We start from the raw sequence: 18,697 nt of genomic DNA on the forward strand, positions 1-18,697 counted from the left end.
CGTCATTGTGTGCTACAATACTCTCATTGGCTTAGAAGTAATGACAATCACCTTTTATTGGCCATATGTTTGCAAATACAAGGAATTTGACAATGTTTGGTTATTTTACCTTGTGTTGTTTTTTTTTACAGCCACTGATGGTTATGTTGCACAGTTATATTCATCTTACTACAGTTTATCCACATGTATCAAATGCCAGCCTTGTGAGTGGAAAAACAACTGAAGTGTTTTTATTTGCACAGCCATGCTAGAGCAATTTCAATTCAAGCAATCCGCTGATGCAGGAAAAACCTGCACGCTGATATCAGGCTTTGAGTGTAGATCTTGTCCTCGGTGGCCCCGACAAGATGGGAACAGGCTCTCCTTTTAAGCCACACGGGTCCGCATCAGGGTCTTGTCACTGTCCGGTGGAAACCCATCACGCTTTCTGTTGTCGGCGAGCAGGCAGGGCCGCACCGCATTTCCTCTTCGCCAGAGCCGCAGACCCCGCCCCGGCCGGATGGGATGTATGAAGAATCGCCGTCGCCGATTGGCCCAGGCACCTGTCCGTCAGCGCTTATTCCTGATGCACTGATGGGTATCTGACGGCGGTGGGCGGGCGCCAGCTAAGAAAATTATAAGGTCATTTGAATTACGCTTGCTAGCGATCTTATCGACTGCAATAATCCCAGATATGATATCAATAATTGCGACAATGGACGGATGATGATCGCGGGGTCAAAGTCGACGCGCACAGTCAGGCGAATTTGACTCGCGACCCACGGGAGGAGAGCAGCAGCAGCAGCAGCAGCTCATTGTGGTATTAGAGCAGGAGGGGGTCCCGGTGCGTGTGGCTGTCTCTTCGTGCGTTTCTGTGAGCCTCTGTCAAGCCAAGCGAGCGGCGGCGGCGAGCAGCGGGCAGGACGACGAGGCTACAGCCGCTAAGCCGATCAGGGCGAGAGCGCACACAGCGGGCTTCACGTCGGGGATTCCTGCGCACCTTCATGCTGTGACTGAGTGGACGAGGTGCAAGGTATGTAAGCCACAGACCGAGCTGACTGTGCGCCCCCGCGATGTGCCACTTCACGGCTGCCGCTGCTTATTGCGTGCTAGCAGAACGGGAACGAGCCCGGATTTGACTATTGTCCTCTGGCAACCTTGTGGGCGATCGTCCCTCTGACGGGACTCGAGAGGTGGCGCGACACTTTGATATCAGGCAGCTCTCTGTCCACGCAGAGGCGATTTATGTAAACGTGGGCTGCGTATTGCGCATGCATCGTCTCCCTAAAAGAGGCTGCTCTCACACTGTCCACCCGCTCCACAGCTAAGCCGATGCGCGCAATATGGTGCGCATCCTGCTTCTCAGGCGCGCCTGTTCCCATAATAACCTACATCAGGTTAGCACGATACATATTGTCCAATAACGGTGGCCGGCCCTGGCTCTGAAGGCGCACATGGCCCGGTTAGCGAGGCGTAGTCTAACTAACGGTGGGTTGAGCCTCGCTATCGTTTCCCCCATCCACTACCGCAATATGATGCTACGCGCTTCTTGAATTTCCGGGTGTAGCGGCAGCGAATGATGAAGGTTTTTTTTTTTTTTTTCAGTGTGATGTGGCATTAATTCACATTTTCCCCCCCTAGTCTTAATACCAAAAAAAATAAAATACCATTATGTCGATCCGTGGGACATTCAGAGTAATTGTCTTGTAACACGGAGCGCGGGGCTATATTAATGCAGCAGACATATTGAATTGCTATGATATAGCCATCATCATCATTATGACAGCCTCATGCAGGGAGCCATACATATCCCATTAAACGGACATCTTTCAAATATGCTTAGTTGTTGTGAAATGACAATCCTGCAGGTTTTTATTTTTTCTACATGGGTTAATGCATATCTAATAAGCAGCAGCAGCAGACCTATGTAAACCTATCGTTTCCTGCTTTAGGATCATCTTCCTAGCTATCAGGTGGCACTGAACACCAATGTCAACACGTGCTGTCCTCTGCTGCTCTCAGCCATCACTATGGGCACTTTGCTTTGAGTTAGGATTTCCCTCAAGGTCTATGTAGCCTTAGGTGTTATTCAACTGGAAGAGAAAATACATAGCACCGATTTTCTCGGTTTTATTCTGCCCATTTGGGACAATATGCATTTTGTATTACATGTCTATGAACACTTGCATGACAATATACAGTATTCAACCGGTTTCATATGGGTAACCTCTTCCTCGTGTATTGTCAGCTCGTGGTGTGCCAGAGCTGAGTCGGTTGATTAATTTGGGCACAGGATGTCTAACCAAACTCATAGTAGATTACATTCTTGATGTGGTTTCCTTAAATACTATCGTGGGAATGTTCAACATCCGTTTTCTTTGCTTACCGTAACCAAATGTAACCTTTCTCCTACTGAACTGATGTTTGGTCTGAAATGTTTGTGATAGTTGCGGCGCTCTGCAGCCATTATCTGTGTGTGTATATGTTGATATGTACTTGTGCATTCTTTCAGGATGATGCGTCTAGCGTGTTCCACAGTCCTGCTGTTCGTGCTGAGGCTGCTGGTGGGCTTGCCTTGGTACCAGGTTCTCCCGGCCATCCTGATCTTCTACCTGGGAAGTGGAGGATGGAGCTTCCTGCAGATTTTCGCCAAAACAATTGGCAGAGACTTGCAGTAAGCATGGTTCCTGTGTTAATGAAACCCAGAAAAGTCATGTCATTTGAATGTTTTTCTTTTTAGCATTTCAAATCATTGCTATTGATTCACATTTATTTAGCTATTTAGCTACATTTTATTTTCAACCTGCCAGGTTTTGTCTGCTGGAGTCACGATCAAAATATAGTGCAGTGTCACTACACTACATAACTGTAGTCCTATCATTGTCTCAGTGTACGGTTTAAACCGTTAACATTTGAGTGTCATTACGCTTGAAAAGGACGATGCAGTGATGCGTCAGTTTGATTAGTGGACATGTGTACTTGTTACTGTGATGACACATTTTTCCATAGAAGGAACATTTGCACGTTCTTTAACGTCTTTAAAGTTGCAAAAATGTAGCCTTACCAGGTTCACAGAACTTGGCACAATACCCAAGGCTCTGCATGCTCCTGTTGTGCAGGTTTCAAAATGACACATCAGGTAGCCTGAAGTAAAGGACAAAGGACAATCGTGAGGAATAGGAAAGAGCAGATCTTTTAACTGTCTTACCTAAAGCCAATATTTACATTTGGGGTTACCATAGTGATTGGTTTGTGATTAACTTCCTTTTTTTCTTCTACAGCTCTAGTCATGGTAAAACAGGAAATTGTAAAAGTGTTTATGACCTCTCCATGACATAAGCCAAACTGACCAAACCAGAAGTAATCAGCGCTTCTGTGACCCATTGTGTCCAAACAAGGGCCTCTGCTTTCTCATTGGTTAGAGTTAGAAATCACAGTTACAAAGGCTGTGTGTTAAAAGCATTTTGCTGAATTATCACAATAAGAGCTTGCCATAACTATGTTTTCTCCTCTTTAGACCTGTTACTAGCTTCCGCTACCTAGTTGTGTGCACATGCTCGAAAGCAAATTCCCCTCACTTACACACTCTAAGTGCAGTTCTGATAGCGTTGTCATTATTTGTCTATATGTTGATAATGGCTGAAGCCCCAAGGTTAAAATTGTACCATATCTGACCCTGTCAAAGCATGCCCTTTCCCCAGTGACTCATACATTCCTATTTTGTACTGTGACAAAGCTGAGGTATTTCAACTGTAAGAAGCAGAATGTTTCACACCTTAATGCCTTTTGTGAGCTACTGGAGGTATTCACATTGATGTCCCTGTAAGTAGCGCTGAGTGTCACCAGGTGGTTCAAGCCTCTGTGTTTGCAATACTTCTCTGTAAATAGTTGGGGGGGTTCATAATGGTACAGTGCAGTTTGTTTCCAATATAAAACTCATGAAGGTGAATAAAGAAACAAGCATTTAGTAGAACTAAATACTATCAGATGTATTAAAGATCTCAATAAAAGTAACTTTGCCAACAATATAAAAAAGTATCTTTAGAGAAAGTTGATAATGATAAAGTGAGTTCATGCAGCTGCTCTGTTGCAACACAATATTCTCAGAACAGCTGAGTGTACTAATGACGGAAACAACGGAGGAGTAAGAGACTGGTTATCTGGACCAACATGAAGCCAATATCCTGTGTATTGATAAAAACAAATACCATCATTACCACAATATAACTGTGAGGTAACTTGGCTCAGTAGATTTGTATGATGTTTGTGTAATAATACAGTGCTCTGGAGTTTGCCCACTAGCGACCATAAATGTATATTATCGAGTGACATCGTTCCATGTTGACAGACTTTACCCTGGGACCCATCCAATTATCTCTGGCATAACGTTTTATGCCTTGTGTTTTTTGCACTGTGTGGAAACAGATGACCTTAGTTGGTCAACTACAGATGTAAATGAGCTATGTAATAAGTATTTATAAATATTTAGCGTTGAATATCAAATTACTCTGAATGGTATGAACAGTGCTTTGGCAGATTTGGGCCTCCTCGCTACAGAAAAAGTGTGTTGTTCAATTTCTCATCATTAATGCATTTGCTGTGCAGAGAATGTGATGTGATTTCCATTCCTGTCACTAAAGTGCAAAAATCAACACCACAGACTTCTGCAAGAATTGTAACATAGTTATACCAGGATGAGTTATTGTAACTGTCTGTTCTCTCCATTTTAATAACATTTTCTCTTGCTCCTTCAGTGCGGCAGGTGTGCTATTGCAGGTGAAGATGAATGTCAGACGCCACCTCAAAAACAAGAACACCGTTCCCAAGATCTTTGCCGAAACGGTGGCCCGCTACGGGGACAAAACGGCACTGATCTTCGAGGGGACTGGGGAGAAGTGGACCTTCCGACAGTTGGATGAGTACTCCAATAGAGTGGCCAACCTGCTGCTGGAAAGGGGTTTCAAGGTAGGACCTAAGAAAAGAAAATATTTCTGAAGGAATTGGGGAGAAAAGGCTTCTTCCATCCAGAATAAGAAATTACATGGCCCCTTTAGACTCACGTTGAATAACAATAAACTTCACTCAATCGGTTGATGGCAAGCCCTTTTGTGGTTTCGTTCCTCAGGATGGCGACGTGGTGGCTCTTTTCATGGAGAACAGATCCCAGTATGTGGGCCTCTGGCTTGGCATGGCTAAAATTGGAGTAGAAGCCGCACTCATCAACTTCAATTTAAGACTAGAGGCCTTGGTCCACTGTGTCACCATCTCCAATGCCAAGGCTGTGGTGTTTGGCTCAGAGCTGAATGAAGGTAAGAGCTGGGAGGATGGAGTTAGAGTTTAGAGAAACATCTGAAGGATATGTGGGCAGATTTCTTGTTGTTATATTTGTAATCTGAAGACCGTCTCTGTACAGCACTGATTTCTGCTGATGAGTGCTGTTATAAGAGAGAGGTGAGTGGTGCAGAGAGAAAGCAACAGAGGTCATAAAAGGTAGATGCGTTTCAGAGGAGGTGTCTCTTCAATATCAGTCAATTTGGTATAATAAGAGTAAACTCTTTTTGTATAGCACCTTTGTTGACAGCCGGATCTGAACTTTATTGAGGCATTCCCTGATGGGGTCGAAACTCAAAAGAGTGTGTAAAAATGGAAACTAATATTGTGTCTGCGGATAATATATCCTAGTGTAAAGGAGTAAAGCAGGAGGCCAGAGACTGACACCTGAGGTACTCCACACATCAAATATTCTGTGGGAGATGTGCAATCACCAATAGCAACACTAAAAGTCCTATTTCGGAGATACGAATAAAACCGATCTTATACAGTGCACCCGATGCCAAGATTAAAATGTAATGACCTATGGTATCAAAGGCAGCAGTGAGCTCTAAATGGATTCAAACAGATGAGTGGCCAGAGTAGTCAGTTGCTAAAAGAAGATCATTGAGTACATTTAGGATTGCAGCCCTGTGCTTCGGCCCACTCTTCTGCCTGGCAGACATTGTTGACTAGGAAACCTCGGCCAGGAATGGAAGTTAGGAAATAAGACCAAAGTGTTTCAAGATAGTTGGGTCTCGTGAAGGCTTTTGAGATGTGGCTCAACGATTGCAGACTGAAATTGATCGGGGACGGTGCCAGATTGCTGGGCCTCTCCAAAGCAATGTTTCCTAGCTCTTCCACAACCAGCTCAGGATAAGCAGATGGAAATGGATGGAGAGAGGAATTGATTATGATATAAATAAAAGGACACACTAGCTGCATGTCTTTATTTAAGGAAGCAAGTGGAAAGGATATCAGCACAGCTTCATATTGGTTATGGTTTTGGCCAAATGATCAATTGAGATTGGGTAAAAACAAGAGACGGTGAGATGTTAAGTGTTTATTGTAATTACTTTATTGGAAAAGAAGATTAAAATCTTCTCGTAAATCTCTGTTAAGGGCTCGAGTCCGTAGTACGGCTAATACATTCTGGGACTAGTTCATTGTGTGTGGCCCCCCATTTCTGTTCTGATTTTACGACAGATCTTTTTTTTTTCTGGAATGGCTGAACATGTAGAAATGGAAATCAGAGGAGGCACATTCTTGATAATGGGCAATGTATTGTTAAATAAAGTACAATTATGATCTGTAACCCAAATATCAATGCAGGGTGGCAATTACAAATTGCCAAGAATAAGAATATTGTCAAATTTAGGAAAGACAATCTATGATATTTTGGAGAGTTCTGTTCTAAAAAATGTTTTGGTCTATGAATCGAATACAGAGGATTTCCTGAAATATTGTGCAAGTCCCAGTGGTTAATGATAAGCACACTATCTGGCGTAGTGGCCTGGAGAGAAATATGTAAATAAATTAGGGAGAGACTTCCTCACATTCGACGCAAATTGCTTCACACCATTTCTGGAGAGAAGAATGCCATCCTATCAATGTGAATGTTCTTTCTTCTAAAATTAAACAAAGTGGTCAATAAAATCATAAAGAACAGAAAGTCTGCAGCCAGGAATGTAGACTGAAAAGGCAGCTAAAACGTTTAGTATCTATACTATTATATCTTCCTTTTAATACTGGTCAATACCTTAAATAATAGATAAACAAATTATATTCAAGATTGAAATCATATATTACATTTTGGAGTTTTTTTTATGTACAAACAGAACGTATTACTTGTTCTAATATCTAATATACTAACCTGTGTTGTATTATTATATTGCTTAGACCTGGGAGACCCTCACGATATGAAATTGCAGCAGCTCAGTGGAATGGTCAAACATTAATTAGGGATCTATTTCAATCTTCTCATCAGCCTCTTTTGGGTCCCCAATTTGAAATGCCCTGATCTCAACAGCTATAAAGAGTGAATGAGCTGATTGATGGAACAGAGTGTGCGTTGAATCGTGGACCGGTCATGTGCTTTATACCTTTAAGTAATTTGAAATGCAGCCTCTTTGCAACAGAGCAGCAAGTCAAGCAAGTAGCATTATTACTGATCCAGCATGTCATACGGCTTGCACTCTTTTTACAGGGCAAGGTATGAGACCTCCCTTCTAACATATTGATACTCTCATGCAATTTTGTCACACTGCACATTTATGTCAAAGTATCTCTCACTCTCTCACCTTGCACCTGACACCCCCAGTTAGTTCAAGCTCCTCTCTCCCTTGTTACTCTGCCATGTACCTCCTTCTTCCCTTGTCCGCAGTGGTGCTAACATGTTGTGCCCCATGAAACGTATTAAACCTACTTTAATGTGTTTTTCTTACACTCGTAGCGGTTTCCGAGGTCCACAGTTTAATGGGGAGAGAAGTGCAGATGTTCTGTTCGGGAGACTGGGACCCCAAACGAGTCCCACGGGGAACCGAGTGCCTAGAGCCCCTGCTGGATAATGCCCCGTCTCACCTGCCAAGCCGGCCGCAACGCTGCTTCACAGGTAAGACCATGAACAGATCTGGATCAGAGTTTCCTAACAATGTTGGGAGTTCCCAGACATACTTTAAACAAAAACACATTTTACTGCTTTTGGGAGTCATTTTAGGGGATATTTTCTGTGGTGTCATAACAATAAGTCAGCGAAAAAACAACAGATGCCCTGGTCATGAGTACAGTACTTACCTTAACCTAAGTAATACAGCAATTTCACAAATGGATTAGTTTGCATTTACTCATACAACAATAGAGTAGGGATGAGTAATTATATTTGAAGGTCAAATAAATCACATCATTTAATCATACTGACAAATCAAACTATTACACTGTGAACTGAAATGTCAAGAAGAGTTTCTTTTTAGTTTTTTGATGCAGTAGATTATATTTATATATACAGTATATGATTTTTTGTAATACTGTTTTAGAATTCATTATTTTAGATATTATGAATTAAAGGTTGTTAATATATTTCTGACTGCAAATACAGTTGTTACATCATAACTCAATGAAGCACAAACTAAATGTATCATATGATGCTTAGAGTTGCACCTAATAAGATGAATTAGTATCAACCCCAATTTGTCACTCTTTTGACTTTTTTAGTTATTTGGAATGGCTGATGACTCATCACCAGAGATTATATTGGTTTCTTCTTTTTAAGGCAACTTGTAAACAGTACATGGGTTAAAGGGAGTACAAATTGAATCCACGGTATTAACAATGAAGTCACGTAAATCATATTTGTATCACACATTTGCCTCTGTGGGATTTACAATCTGTAGAGCATACAATACAATCTCTCCTGAAAGCCTCGGTTCACATAAGGAAAAACTAGCCAGAAGAGACCTGCTCACTCACTTCTGCTCTTGAACACTATATCTAATCACGGACAGCCACACAGACTGCTGCAGCAATAAAACCTGTGACCTTTGTTCATGTTCACATTTGGCAAAACTTGGCACCCACTCGGCTGATATACAAATGCAAAACAACTCGGTGAAAGGGTTTTAAGTTTGTACATGGATTAAGGTAGCACATAGCCACCATGATCCAGATCTCTATATAACTCGGAGCTCAGAAGTGTATTCCTTCTGCTTAGTGGTTGGAGTTTATTACAGATAAAAGTGAAACCTCAACTGAATCTAAAGCCAATTTGTATACATCTGGATGCAGGAGTTTGGGTCTGAAGTGGGCCGTGCTGTCTCAGCATTGACCACTTTGCTTCCACATCCCACTTTCCCAGTGAAAAGAAGGCACTTGTTGGTGTAATTGTACAATCTTTAATCAGGGATTCTGCTATATTCGGCCTCTATGCATCAGCGCAGTAACTCATTCAAAATTAGCTTTCAATTAGAACTGTGCTCAGGCCTGTATTTAAGGATCAAAGCCGAGCTGTTACACTCCTGCACAGCTAATCGGAAGGGAGCATTCAGCAACATGTATTTCAAAAAGAGTAACACATTTGAACATAACAGAGCTTCATTGAGGTGTTGACATTTTAAGTCTTCTCACCCTGTTGTCTTTTTTCAGATCGCCTGTTCTACATCTACACGTCAGGAACCACTGGGATGCCTAAAGCTGCTATTGTTGTGCACAGCAGGTAGGAAGGAGCCATGCGGCTAACTAACAGACACACAGGAATTCTGCAGTGTCTCTCTTTATTGATCCATGCTGCTTTCATGTGTAGTATAAATACTGGTAAAAGAGAAACATATCGAAGTTGTCGGTTTTTTTTTGTTTTGACTTTTTTTTTTTCTACTTTCTTCTCTTGCCGTGCCTCACCCTGGTTTTCAGGTACTACCGCATGGCAGCCTTGGTTTATTATGGCTTCAGGATGACTCCCGATGACGTGTTGTATGATTGCCTTCCGCTCTACCACTCTGCAGGTAAAACTATGAGTGGGATTAAAGTTGATATTTTACAAGTTAAAATCTGCAACTTTCCCTCATGACTTGTTTTGTTGCATCAGCTAAGTTCCTTATAATGAACTTGAAACAGCATCCAGCCTAAGATAGTGATTAAAGCCAATTGTCAACTAAAAAGAGTTGCCATTGTCAACCTGTGTGTTTGAATGATGGCACATAGTCTTGGGGTTCTTGACTGTATCTGCTGACAGAAAATGGGGTACACGTTGCATGTTATTGCTTTTAATTATGTCTTTGTATGTTTGAGGCTAGCATGCTATGACCACAACGATATGTCATCATTATTTTACCACAGGTAACATTGTGGGAGTGGGCCAGTGCATATTACATGGCATGACTGTAGTCATCAGAAAGAAGTTCTCTGCCTCGCGTTTCTGGGACGACTGTGCCAAATACAACTGCACTGTAAGTACTAATGTAGATTATAAGTCGCTGCCAACGATGTGGTGAGCAGAGTTACGCAACAGATGAATTTCCTGTCACTTTCTTTCTAAATTGTATCAAGATTATACGATCTTCCCCAGTTAATCTCTCTGAATCCCTTTTGCATTATTGTAAGCTTGGTATTAAATTGATGATTTGTCTGTTCATATCTCTGTTCTGTCTCTACTATTCTTCTCCATTCTCCAGATTGTGCAGTACATTGGTGAGATCTGCCGATACCTGCTGAACCAACCAGTTCGGGACATTGAGCAGCAACATCGGGTGCGCATGGCACTGGGCAACGGCCTGCGCCAGTCCATATGGGTGGAGTTCATGGAGCGCTTCAACATCCCACAGATTGCAGAGTTCTACGGAGCCACAGAGTGCAACTGCAGCCTGGGCAACTTTGATAACAAGGTGGGAATGTGCAACGAAGTGGACATGATGCTGTGACCAAACAGGCTTTCAGTTTAGTTTTTCTTTGTGTTTGTGTAGTTTGTTGTAGTGTAGTGAAATACCCTCTTCTGAAATCCTTCTGACTACCACCACCCCACTCACCTCTGAGAGTTTCACATTACGTTCAATGGCTTTTCTTTCTGATCCTCTTCATGTTAAGCCATCAGTTGTTTTATAAATGTTGTTTTCAGTTGTCGTAGCTTCTCGTCAAGACAACACAAAACACACAGCACGGCATGTACTGTTCGGCCAGTTGGAACCAGTCTGCCTTGTTCATGTTTTTTTGTCTGTGCTCTAGATTGGAGCGTGTGGCTTCAACAGTCAGATCCTCCCCTTCATCTACCCCATCAGACTGGTGAGGGTTGATGAGGAGACCATGGAGCTCATTAGGGGACCTGATGGCGTCTGTATTCCTTGTAAACCTGGTAGGTTTAATCTATACACCTATTGTACGTCCGTACGATGTGCTTATAGAATAATGAATATAAAATTAATGAAAATAGCCCCATATGTTCAGAAGATTATTGAAGACTCATTATGATTATACATCTATCACAAATCACTACACTGGACACACGGCAGTTGTTTTTCTGGAAATGTTAAAAGTTACTGGCTGAGGAAGTGGGTTGAACACTCCCTCAAAAAGATTGTGTAAACGTTGTAGACATACAAACAGCCACACACTCTTTGTCCTTTCTGAAACCCCTGATGGAGCTAAAAAAATCCACCTAATGTGTGGGAAATGATTTAATTAGCCATAATAATAGGCAGTTATACATTCATAAATTCTTCTGTTCTCTATCTCTCTCTAGGTGAACCTGGGCAGCTCGTCGGCAGGATCATTCAGAATGACCCTCTTCGGAGGTTTGATGGCTATGTCAACCAATCAGCAACCAGCAAGAAGATAGCTAATAGTGTCTTCAAGAAGGGAGACAGTGCTTATCTCTCTGGTTAGAGACACACACACGCACATACATACATACACACATACATACATACATACATACATACATACACACACACACACACACACATACACACACACACATACATACACCCACATACATACATACATATTGAGTAATGAATTGTGCTCCATGCTGGCTGACTAAATTAATAATATATATATCGGCCCCCCACTCTCTCACCAGGTGATGTGTTGATCATGGATGAGTGCGGCCACATGTACTTCAAGGACCGTACAGGAGACACTTTCCGCTGGAAAGGAGAGAACGTCTCAACGACCGAGGTGGAGGGAACTCTCAGCCGGCTGCTCGACATGAAAGATGTAGTTGTCTATGGAGTGGAAGTACCAGGTAAAATTTGTCAATACACATGCTTGAATATTTGTTTTAATTTGGGACGTGATGTCCTCAATACATGTCCAAAGAAAGTTGGTCTATTGATTTGGAGCTGTGCAAGAGTACGCACAAACAACATGTCTGCATCCTGTGCGTGTCTTTAAGATAAGTCCCTGCATTGTGTATAGAGAGATGAATGGAAAATTGAGCATATATATATATATATACTATCTATAGTAATCACAGCGGCAGTAACTTGGCTTACTCCTAATTTATTGTGACATGAAGGGAATTGTACCATTTTGAAATGTCATTACATACAAAGCAGAGCCATAGTTGAGGCTCTGCAGAGAAGAATCGCAGCTGCCACCTTTCTGTCACTGTGATTAAATTAAATATTAGATATAATTCGATACCTTTTAATAATCCCCAACCCAAGGCTAGTTTGGCATGATCGGTGTGGATAACGAGATACACAAGTCAGACAGATCACAGCAGATAAGCATATGAAAGACGTACTGCCACAACAGAAACAACACACGGACTAACAGAGAACATTAGTGTTGCTCAGAAGCCTGGTGACTAAATTTAAAAAAAACAATATTCAAATACAATGTATAGAGGTTTAGCATGTCTCTTTCCATCCTAGCAGTATATGAAGGGAAGTGTACCAGTGAGCTACTGTGAAGTCATAAAGAATGTTGTGCACAGCGTTCAAGGCCACAAACACAGGCATCCGTCTGACCTTCAACCTCAGCGGTCCACAGAATCAGTCCTCTGACGTGGCCATTTCTTTGTGCACAGGAGCAGAGGGAAAGGCTGGCATGGCCGCCATCGCTGATCCCACTCAATCCACTGACCTGGCGAAGTTTGTGAAGGACATGGAGAAGGCTCTTCCTCCCTACGCCAGACCTGTATTCCTTCGATTCCTTCCGGAGGTCAACAAGACAGGTAGAATTTTATTTTTAATGCCGTTTGTCCGCTTCTGAAAAATCTTAATCTTTAAGATTAATTTTCAGATAAATGATTGACTATTGTTGCAGCTCTATAATATTGTTTGAACTACAATGCTTTTTAAGGGATTGATTACATTTCAATTCTACTGTGTGCACTAAATATTGCAACAACAAAAAAATAGAAATGTGATTGAATATTGGTGTGTTGTATATTTTTCTGAAAGCAGTAAGACCGTGAAGTAAAGTAATTCTAAAGCCCTGTGTCGACATAGCCTTTGGCAGAAAAAACGCCAGCAAGGCACTGGGGAGCGCTTCATCCCAGCAACGCAGCTATATATTATCTATTTGGATACTATCTACAGTATTTGTTCGACCTTGGTTTTTCACCATGAGCACCAACCAGAGGATGCTTGAGCTCACACTGAGCCATCAATACTCAATATGACAGCTGTAATACAAGATGGATGATCCGTTGGAGACGATGGCCATAAAAGCATACACTCCGCCAGCAACAATCTTTATCCGCCTGACCGATCTGCTCCTACAAATGGGCTTTTCGGTCTGTTATGACCGTGTCTGTCTGACATATACAGCTCTGGATGGACAGGCATAGCATAAACAAGCTTCTCAATTTCTTCAAGATGTTCAACGTGAATACATATGCTCCTCTCCTCATTTGGAACGACTGAAAAAATGACGCTAGCACTCAGAAAAAAACCCGTTACGTGGACACAGGTCCTCAGACAACTTAATTGACGAAATGAAATGCCTACATAATCTCTCTGTCTCTTTCTCAGGAACGTTCAAGTTTCAGAAGATGGACTTGCGTCGGGACAGCTTTGACCCCAGCGCAGTGTCGGACAGACTTTACTTCCTGGATTCCAGAAGAGGGTCTTACGTGCAGCTGGACGAGGAGCTTTACCGCTCCATACTGTCAGGAAAACACAAATTGTGATGAGCAGGCTGACCACTACATCTACACAAGAACACATAGACGCACACACACAAACAGATACAGAAAAGAAGACAATATTGCGAGACCAGGATAGCAGAATGCAGGACCGTGTCCCCATAATAAAATACATACAAAGTTATAGCCATACACACTCCCTTGCACCCATACTCGAATGCCCATTTACGCCTACAAACACACACAATGTATTCCCAAAACCACTTTGCTCTTTAAAATACCTAAAAGCAGACTTACACGCCACACACACACACACACACACACACACACACACACACACACACACACAGCACCACTCCATCCCCAGCAACTCCTCTCGCTACCTCAGCAAACGCAGAGAGAGGCACAAACCTAGTGTTTGGTAACTTGAAACCACCGTTCATAGCCACACAATCCCGGCCCACAGCGGTCTCAAGCAGCCGCGCCAATCCATCCTGGTCCATCGAACCATGTGTTGCTGGGGGACACAACTGGGAGGGATGTGTGGACGAGTAGTTGCCTGGCTTCCAGAATGAAACTATTGACTACAGATATCCACAGACTGGATGTTGAGAAGGAAAATGGAATCAGTACAAAAAGTATGTGTGTGTGTGTGTGTGTGCGTGTGTGTGTGTGTGTGTGTGTGTGTGTGTGTGTGTGACAACGGAGGGACCCATGAGGACCGAGACTGTCTCTCTGTTTGTGAGCAAGACTGTTTCATAAAACACTGGAGGCTCTACCGCCGACTTCCCTGCACAATCAGCAGTGACAAACCTGCATGTCAACTACAGCTTTTTGAGGTTAACTTTATAGTAATATTTGTGGCACCTCTCTGGTCTCCTTGTCTTCATTTCCACCAGGCTCCACAGAGCGTGAGATGGAAATAAGCAAAGGACACCAAGGTTTTTTTAAATTTTTTTAAAGGGAATACCATGTGGATGTTAGGGATTTCAGAAAGCCTTAAATTAGACCAGTGGTTGAAGCTGAAATATTTACTAAAGTGCAATAGGGCTCCAGCGTTTGCAGTGCAATAATCAGCCGCACCACATGAGAGCTGATATAAAACAAAGATTTGTATTTAAATATGTCTGCATCACACCAAATATATTTAAGTTGTAGTGTTTGTTTACATATTTGAAATGATATTAAAGTGTTGTTATTTTATGTTGTTGTAAAAGCTTTCTCTTTTGTTATAGTGGAAATGCATCGGGTTGTTTTTGCTTCACGTGTATCTAAATCTGTGCTTCAGTAACTCTTGGAGTCCTCAAGAAGGAAGCGCAGTATGCGTTTTATATCAGCTGCTGGAACACAAAGTCAAGTGATCTGATTGATTCAACCCTGGGCTAAATACATTGGGCTATTTCCATTAACAGGACTTTTATACTGAGCTGACATGCTGTATGTTTGTGGCTGTATTGTGCAGGTGTTGTCCTCAAAAGTAGTCTTATCCTACGCTGTGTGTGTGTGTGTGTGTGTGTGTGTGTGTGTGTGTGTGTGTGTGTGTATATTCTTCTGAAACCTACGAAGAAGACTGAAGAAAAAGAAGCACCAAATCGTCTGATCTGGGACTCATGTTTTCAACAAAATTCTGGTGCTAAGGATGGGATGTACTGCCAGATTCAAGAGAGCCCAAAGATTCAAAGATTCAAAGTCGGGAGTGGGGACATTGTCGCGGAGGAAACGGAACGGTAGAAGAAGAGAAAATGTGCTTTGTCATCGATGTGTTGGCCGCTGTTTGCAATAGCTGTCATCAGAGGTTGTAGTAGCATGAATGAGCATCATCAACCACGCAAGCAGAGCACTGTGCCTTACTGTGAGTTCACCTCCCAGATTCACAGGCCCGGGCCCACATAGTATCTCATGTGCTTCCCCATGTTGGACTTGTTGTTCAGCTTCTATCTACCATCATCTCCAAGTTAGTATTGCAAGGCTGGCCTAAATCATGGGAGCATATATGTTTATTCTGAAGAGTCCATGGCAGACCAGCGACTGGCGCCTTCATCCTGCCAGGTGCAGGAAGAGGTTGGGTTGATGTGTCATTGGGCGTCTCCTCCTTGCTTGCTCTCCTTTGAGTGTCCTCTGGTCTTACTTAGTCCAAACTGTAACCTTCCTTTGTCTTCTAGATTTATTTATAGATATTGTTCACCCAAGTTTCTATTGGTCAGCATCTTTACTTTATCTTCATAGTTTACCTTCATCTGTCTGCTCACACCTCTTCCCTTGTTCCTCTCCCTCTCTGTCCGTGGCACTCCAACCCTTCGAGCTGGCACCTCTGTTTGATCCTCGCTGTCTCTGTCGGTTATCGAGTCTCCATTCTCTGCCGTTTCTGCTTCATCTTGCTGTGCTCATGTTCAGAAAATGGTTTTAAAAAAAACAGTAGTTGAATACATTCAGATATTTCCTAGGTGGATTTTCATTTAGTGTGAGGTTTATTATTTTTTTGAGAGGTCCGGTGACAAAGCTCCAACTACACACTCAAAACTGTTCTTGAGTATCTTTTGCCGATGTGTGTTGTGCGTAGTCTGCCATTACCCTGTGACTTTTTGTCATACTTTTGCAACTGACCACATCCAAAGTCATCTACAGTACAGCCATTGCCAACAGTGGATGTGTAACTGGCTGTAGTGTCAAGGGCTTATTGTCCTTTTTTTAGTTTTATTGCGCCAATGCTTGTCGCTTTTTCACTTTTATTTATTATTTAATGATGAGTGTGAAATGTGCTCTTGAATGTCTGAAAAAGCAAATGAGTGACCAATGAGTATGACGATGTTGTGAAGTAAAGGTTACGTATCTGAGGGAACACAGTTTGGCTGTTATGATGCTTGTGGCTGAGGGTTGTCAACCCTGACCAGTCCCACAGCAGAGCACTCTGAATAAGATGTTTCCACTTCTTCTTTATTTTTTAATGACTTTAAATTATTATTATTTTTGAAGGAAGTGTTAATTATACTTTGATGGTTTTACTGCTATTTGTATTTGCTTTTGTTTTCTTTGCGTGAAATCATAACATTTGTGATTTTGGTATGTTTAAAAAAAAAAGAAGAAAAAAAAAGGGGGGATTCATGCATGAGAGTAAGACAATCGAAGGGCAGTTGTGTTTTTCGAACTTTTTTATAAATGGAACGAGGAAACAGCCAGGGAGCGACCTTTTTTGGATTTAATTGGGGTCATAATAGATATTGACCAAGATATGACAATTGGCCATGTCACAGCTAATAGATACTGTTTTTAAAAAAGTCTCTGGCGAACCATATGAGTCAGCTGGAGCCCTTCAGGGAGTGAGACGCCTGTTTGACCAGAGGGGGGCGCTGTGTCCTCATCAGAAAAGAGAGTGAACGTGTCCATGCCATCATTTAATCCAGTCTGGACCGCGAATGAAAAGACCTAATGACGACTGTCGATGGCAATGTATTGGTGAAAATGAAACCACACATGATATATTTATAAAATAGATTTAAATGTGTTAACAAGCCTGTTGATATTAATAGTATTGGTTAAAATCACTTGACACTGTCTCATTCATATAAAATCATCTTGGAGACAAATTAGCATGTCGGGCCACGTTGAATGATGTGAATATACATTTATTCAGTTGACATCAAACTGTCACCAGCAGCTCATACTGAAATCAGTCAAGCTATCTCTGATTAAACTGTAAAAATAAATTAAACAAATAAAAAGGACTGCTGATCCAAGAACAAGTCACCTCTCTGGCCACAGTTAATACGTTTGGTATGTGGAGATCATGACACACCAGACTGATCCAGAATCCCTGGCTGTCTCTGGTACCACTGTCCCTCATGCCTCTGATCAACATTTTCTCACACTGCTTTTTGCACTTTTTGTTTGTCTGTTTCCCGGTCGTGGTCCTCAAGAACATCAAGCAATGCTAGAGAAGGAAACAAATTTGTACGCGTCTGCCTATGAGTGTGAAAGTTCTTGTATTACTTTATTTTGTTGTCTCATTGCACAAGCGACAGCTCTCGCCTTGTGCGGAGTATTGTAGGGGAGGTGTGTGAGGTGTGTTGTGTGTGTGTGTGTGTGAGCCACACACACACAGCACACTGATGTCCTCTTGTCCACTGAAGGCTAGCTGTATACATCATGCATTTCAAGAAAATGAGATAAAAGCAGTGCTGCAAATGGAAAATCATTATTAATAAAACCTATTTAAATTGTTTACTCGAGCTCTGATCGTTACTGTGATTCATCAGATGTATTTGATGCCCGCTGTGTGCAGATTTTGACTATAAAACATCCTCAGTAGTTCAACAAATAGTTTCAACAGTTAAATCTAATAGCACGGCTATTTGCCCTAAAAACACAGTGTTTAATAGACCAATCATTCGCTTAAGCAGTTCACTCTGGATCACACTGTGAGATAACTTCCAGGTAAAGGGAGATTTCCTTTTTAAACTTTTAAAAAGGGATTCTTTTGTAAATTATGGATTCATAACAATCTAATTAAGGGTTGGTATACTGTAATTACAAAAAGCAGGCAGTCCATAGTCTTTCTAATTTACACAGTACTATACAAATGTTCCCATATTTAATTTAGTAAAGAAAAGGTCATCAAAGAGGACCTCAATATCTTGCTGCGCACTGCTGTTTGATCTGAGACTTTTATGAAATCAATTGCTATGTCTAGCTGCTCAAGCTGAGCTCAGAAACACAAATTATTTAGCTTTTTATTATTAACCTCGACGTTGAACGGTGAAAGTGTTCTTTTGTTTAATTTATCTTTACTCATTTGTCAAAACGGTCAGTGAGCCCATCAGGAAACTGAAATGG

The 18,697-nt window shown here is 41.9% G+C and overlaps 1 protein-coding gene across 1 annotated transcript; it reads left to right on the forward strand.

Annotated features, from left to right (window-relative positions):
• The first annotated feature begins 551 nt into the window (after window positions 1–551).
• On the forward strand, window positions 552–16,701 carry slc27a4 (solute carrier family 27 member 4). Its single transcript, XM_034546421.1, has 14 exons — window positions 552–1,012; window positions 2,492–2,653; window positions 4,734–4,944; window positions 5,105–5,288; window positions 7,742–7,900; window positions 9,427–9,496; window positions 9,691–9,782; window positions 10,117–10,226; window positions 10,452–10,661; window positions 10,999–11,125; window positions 11,513–11,650; window positions 11,852–12,016; window positions 12,806–12,952; window positions 13,755–16,701. The coding sequence occupies exons 2-14, from the start codon at window positions 2,493–2,495 to the stop codon at window positions 13,910–13,912; spliced, it is 1,932 nt and encodes a 643-aa protein (XP_034402312.1). The 5' UTR covers window positions 552–1,012; window position 2,492; the 3' UTR covers window positions 13,913–16,701.
• Window positions 16,702–18,697: the final 1,996 nt, after the last annotated feature.

Source organism: Cyclopterus lumpus, chromosome 12 (genome assembly GCF_009769545.1).
Source record: "Cyclopterus lumpus isolate fCycLum1 chromosome 12, fCycLum1.pri, whole genome shotgun sequence".
NCBI classification, from domain to species: Eukaryota; Metazoa; Chordata; class Actinopteri; order Perciformes; family Cyclopteridae; genus Cyclopterus; species Cyclopterus lumpus.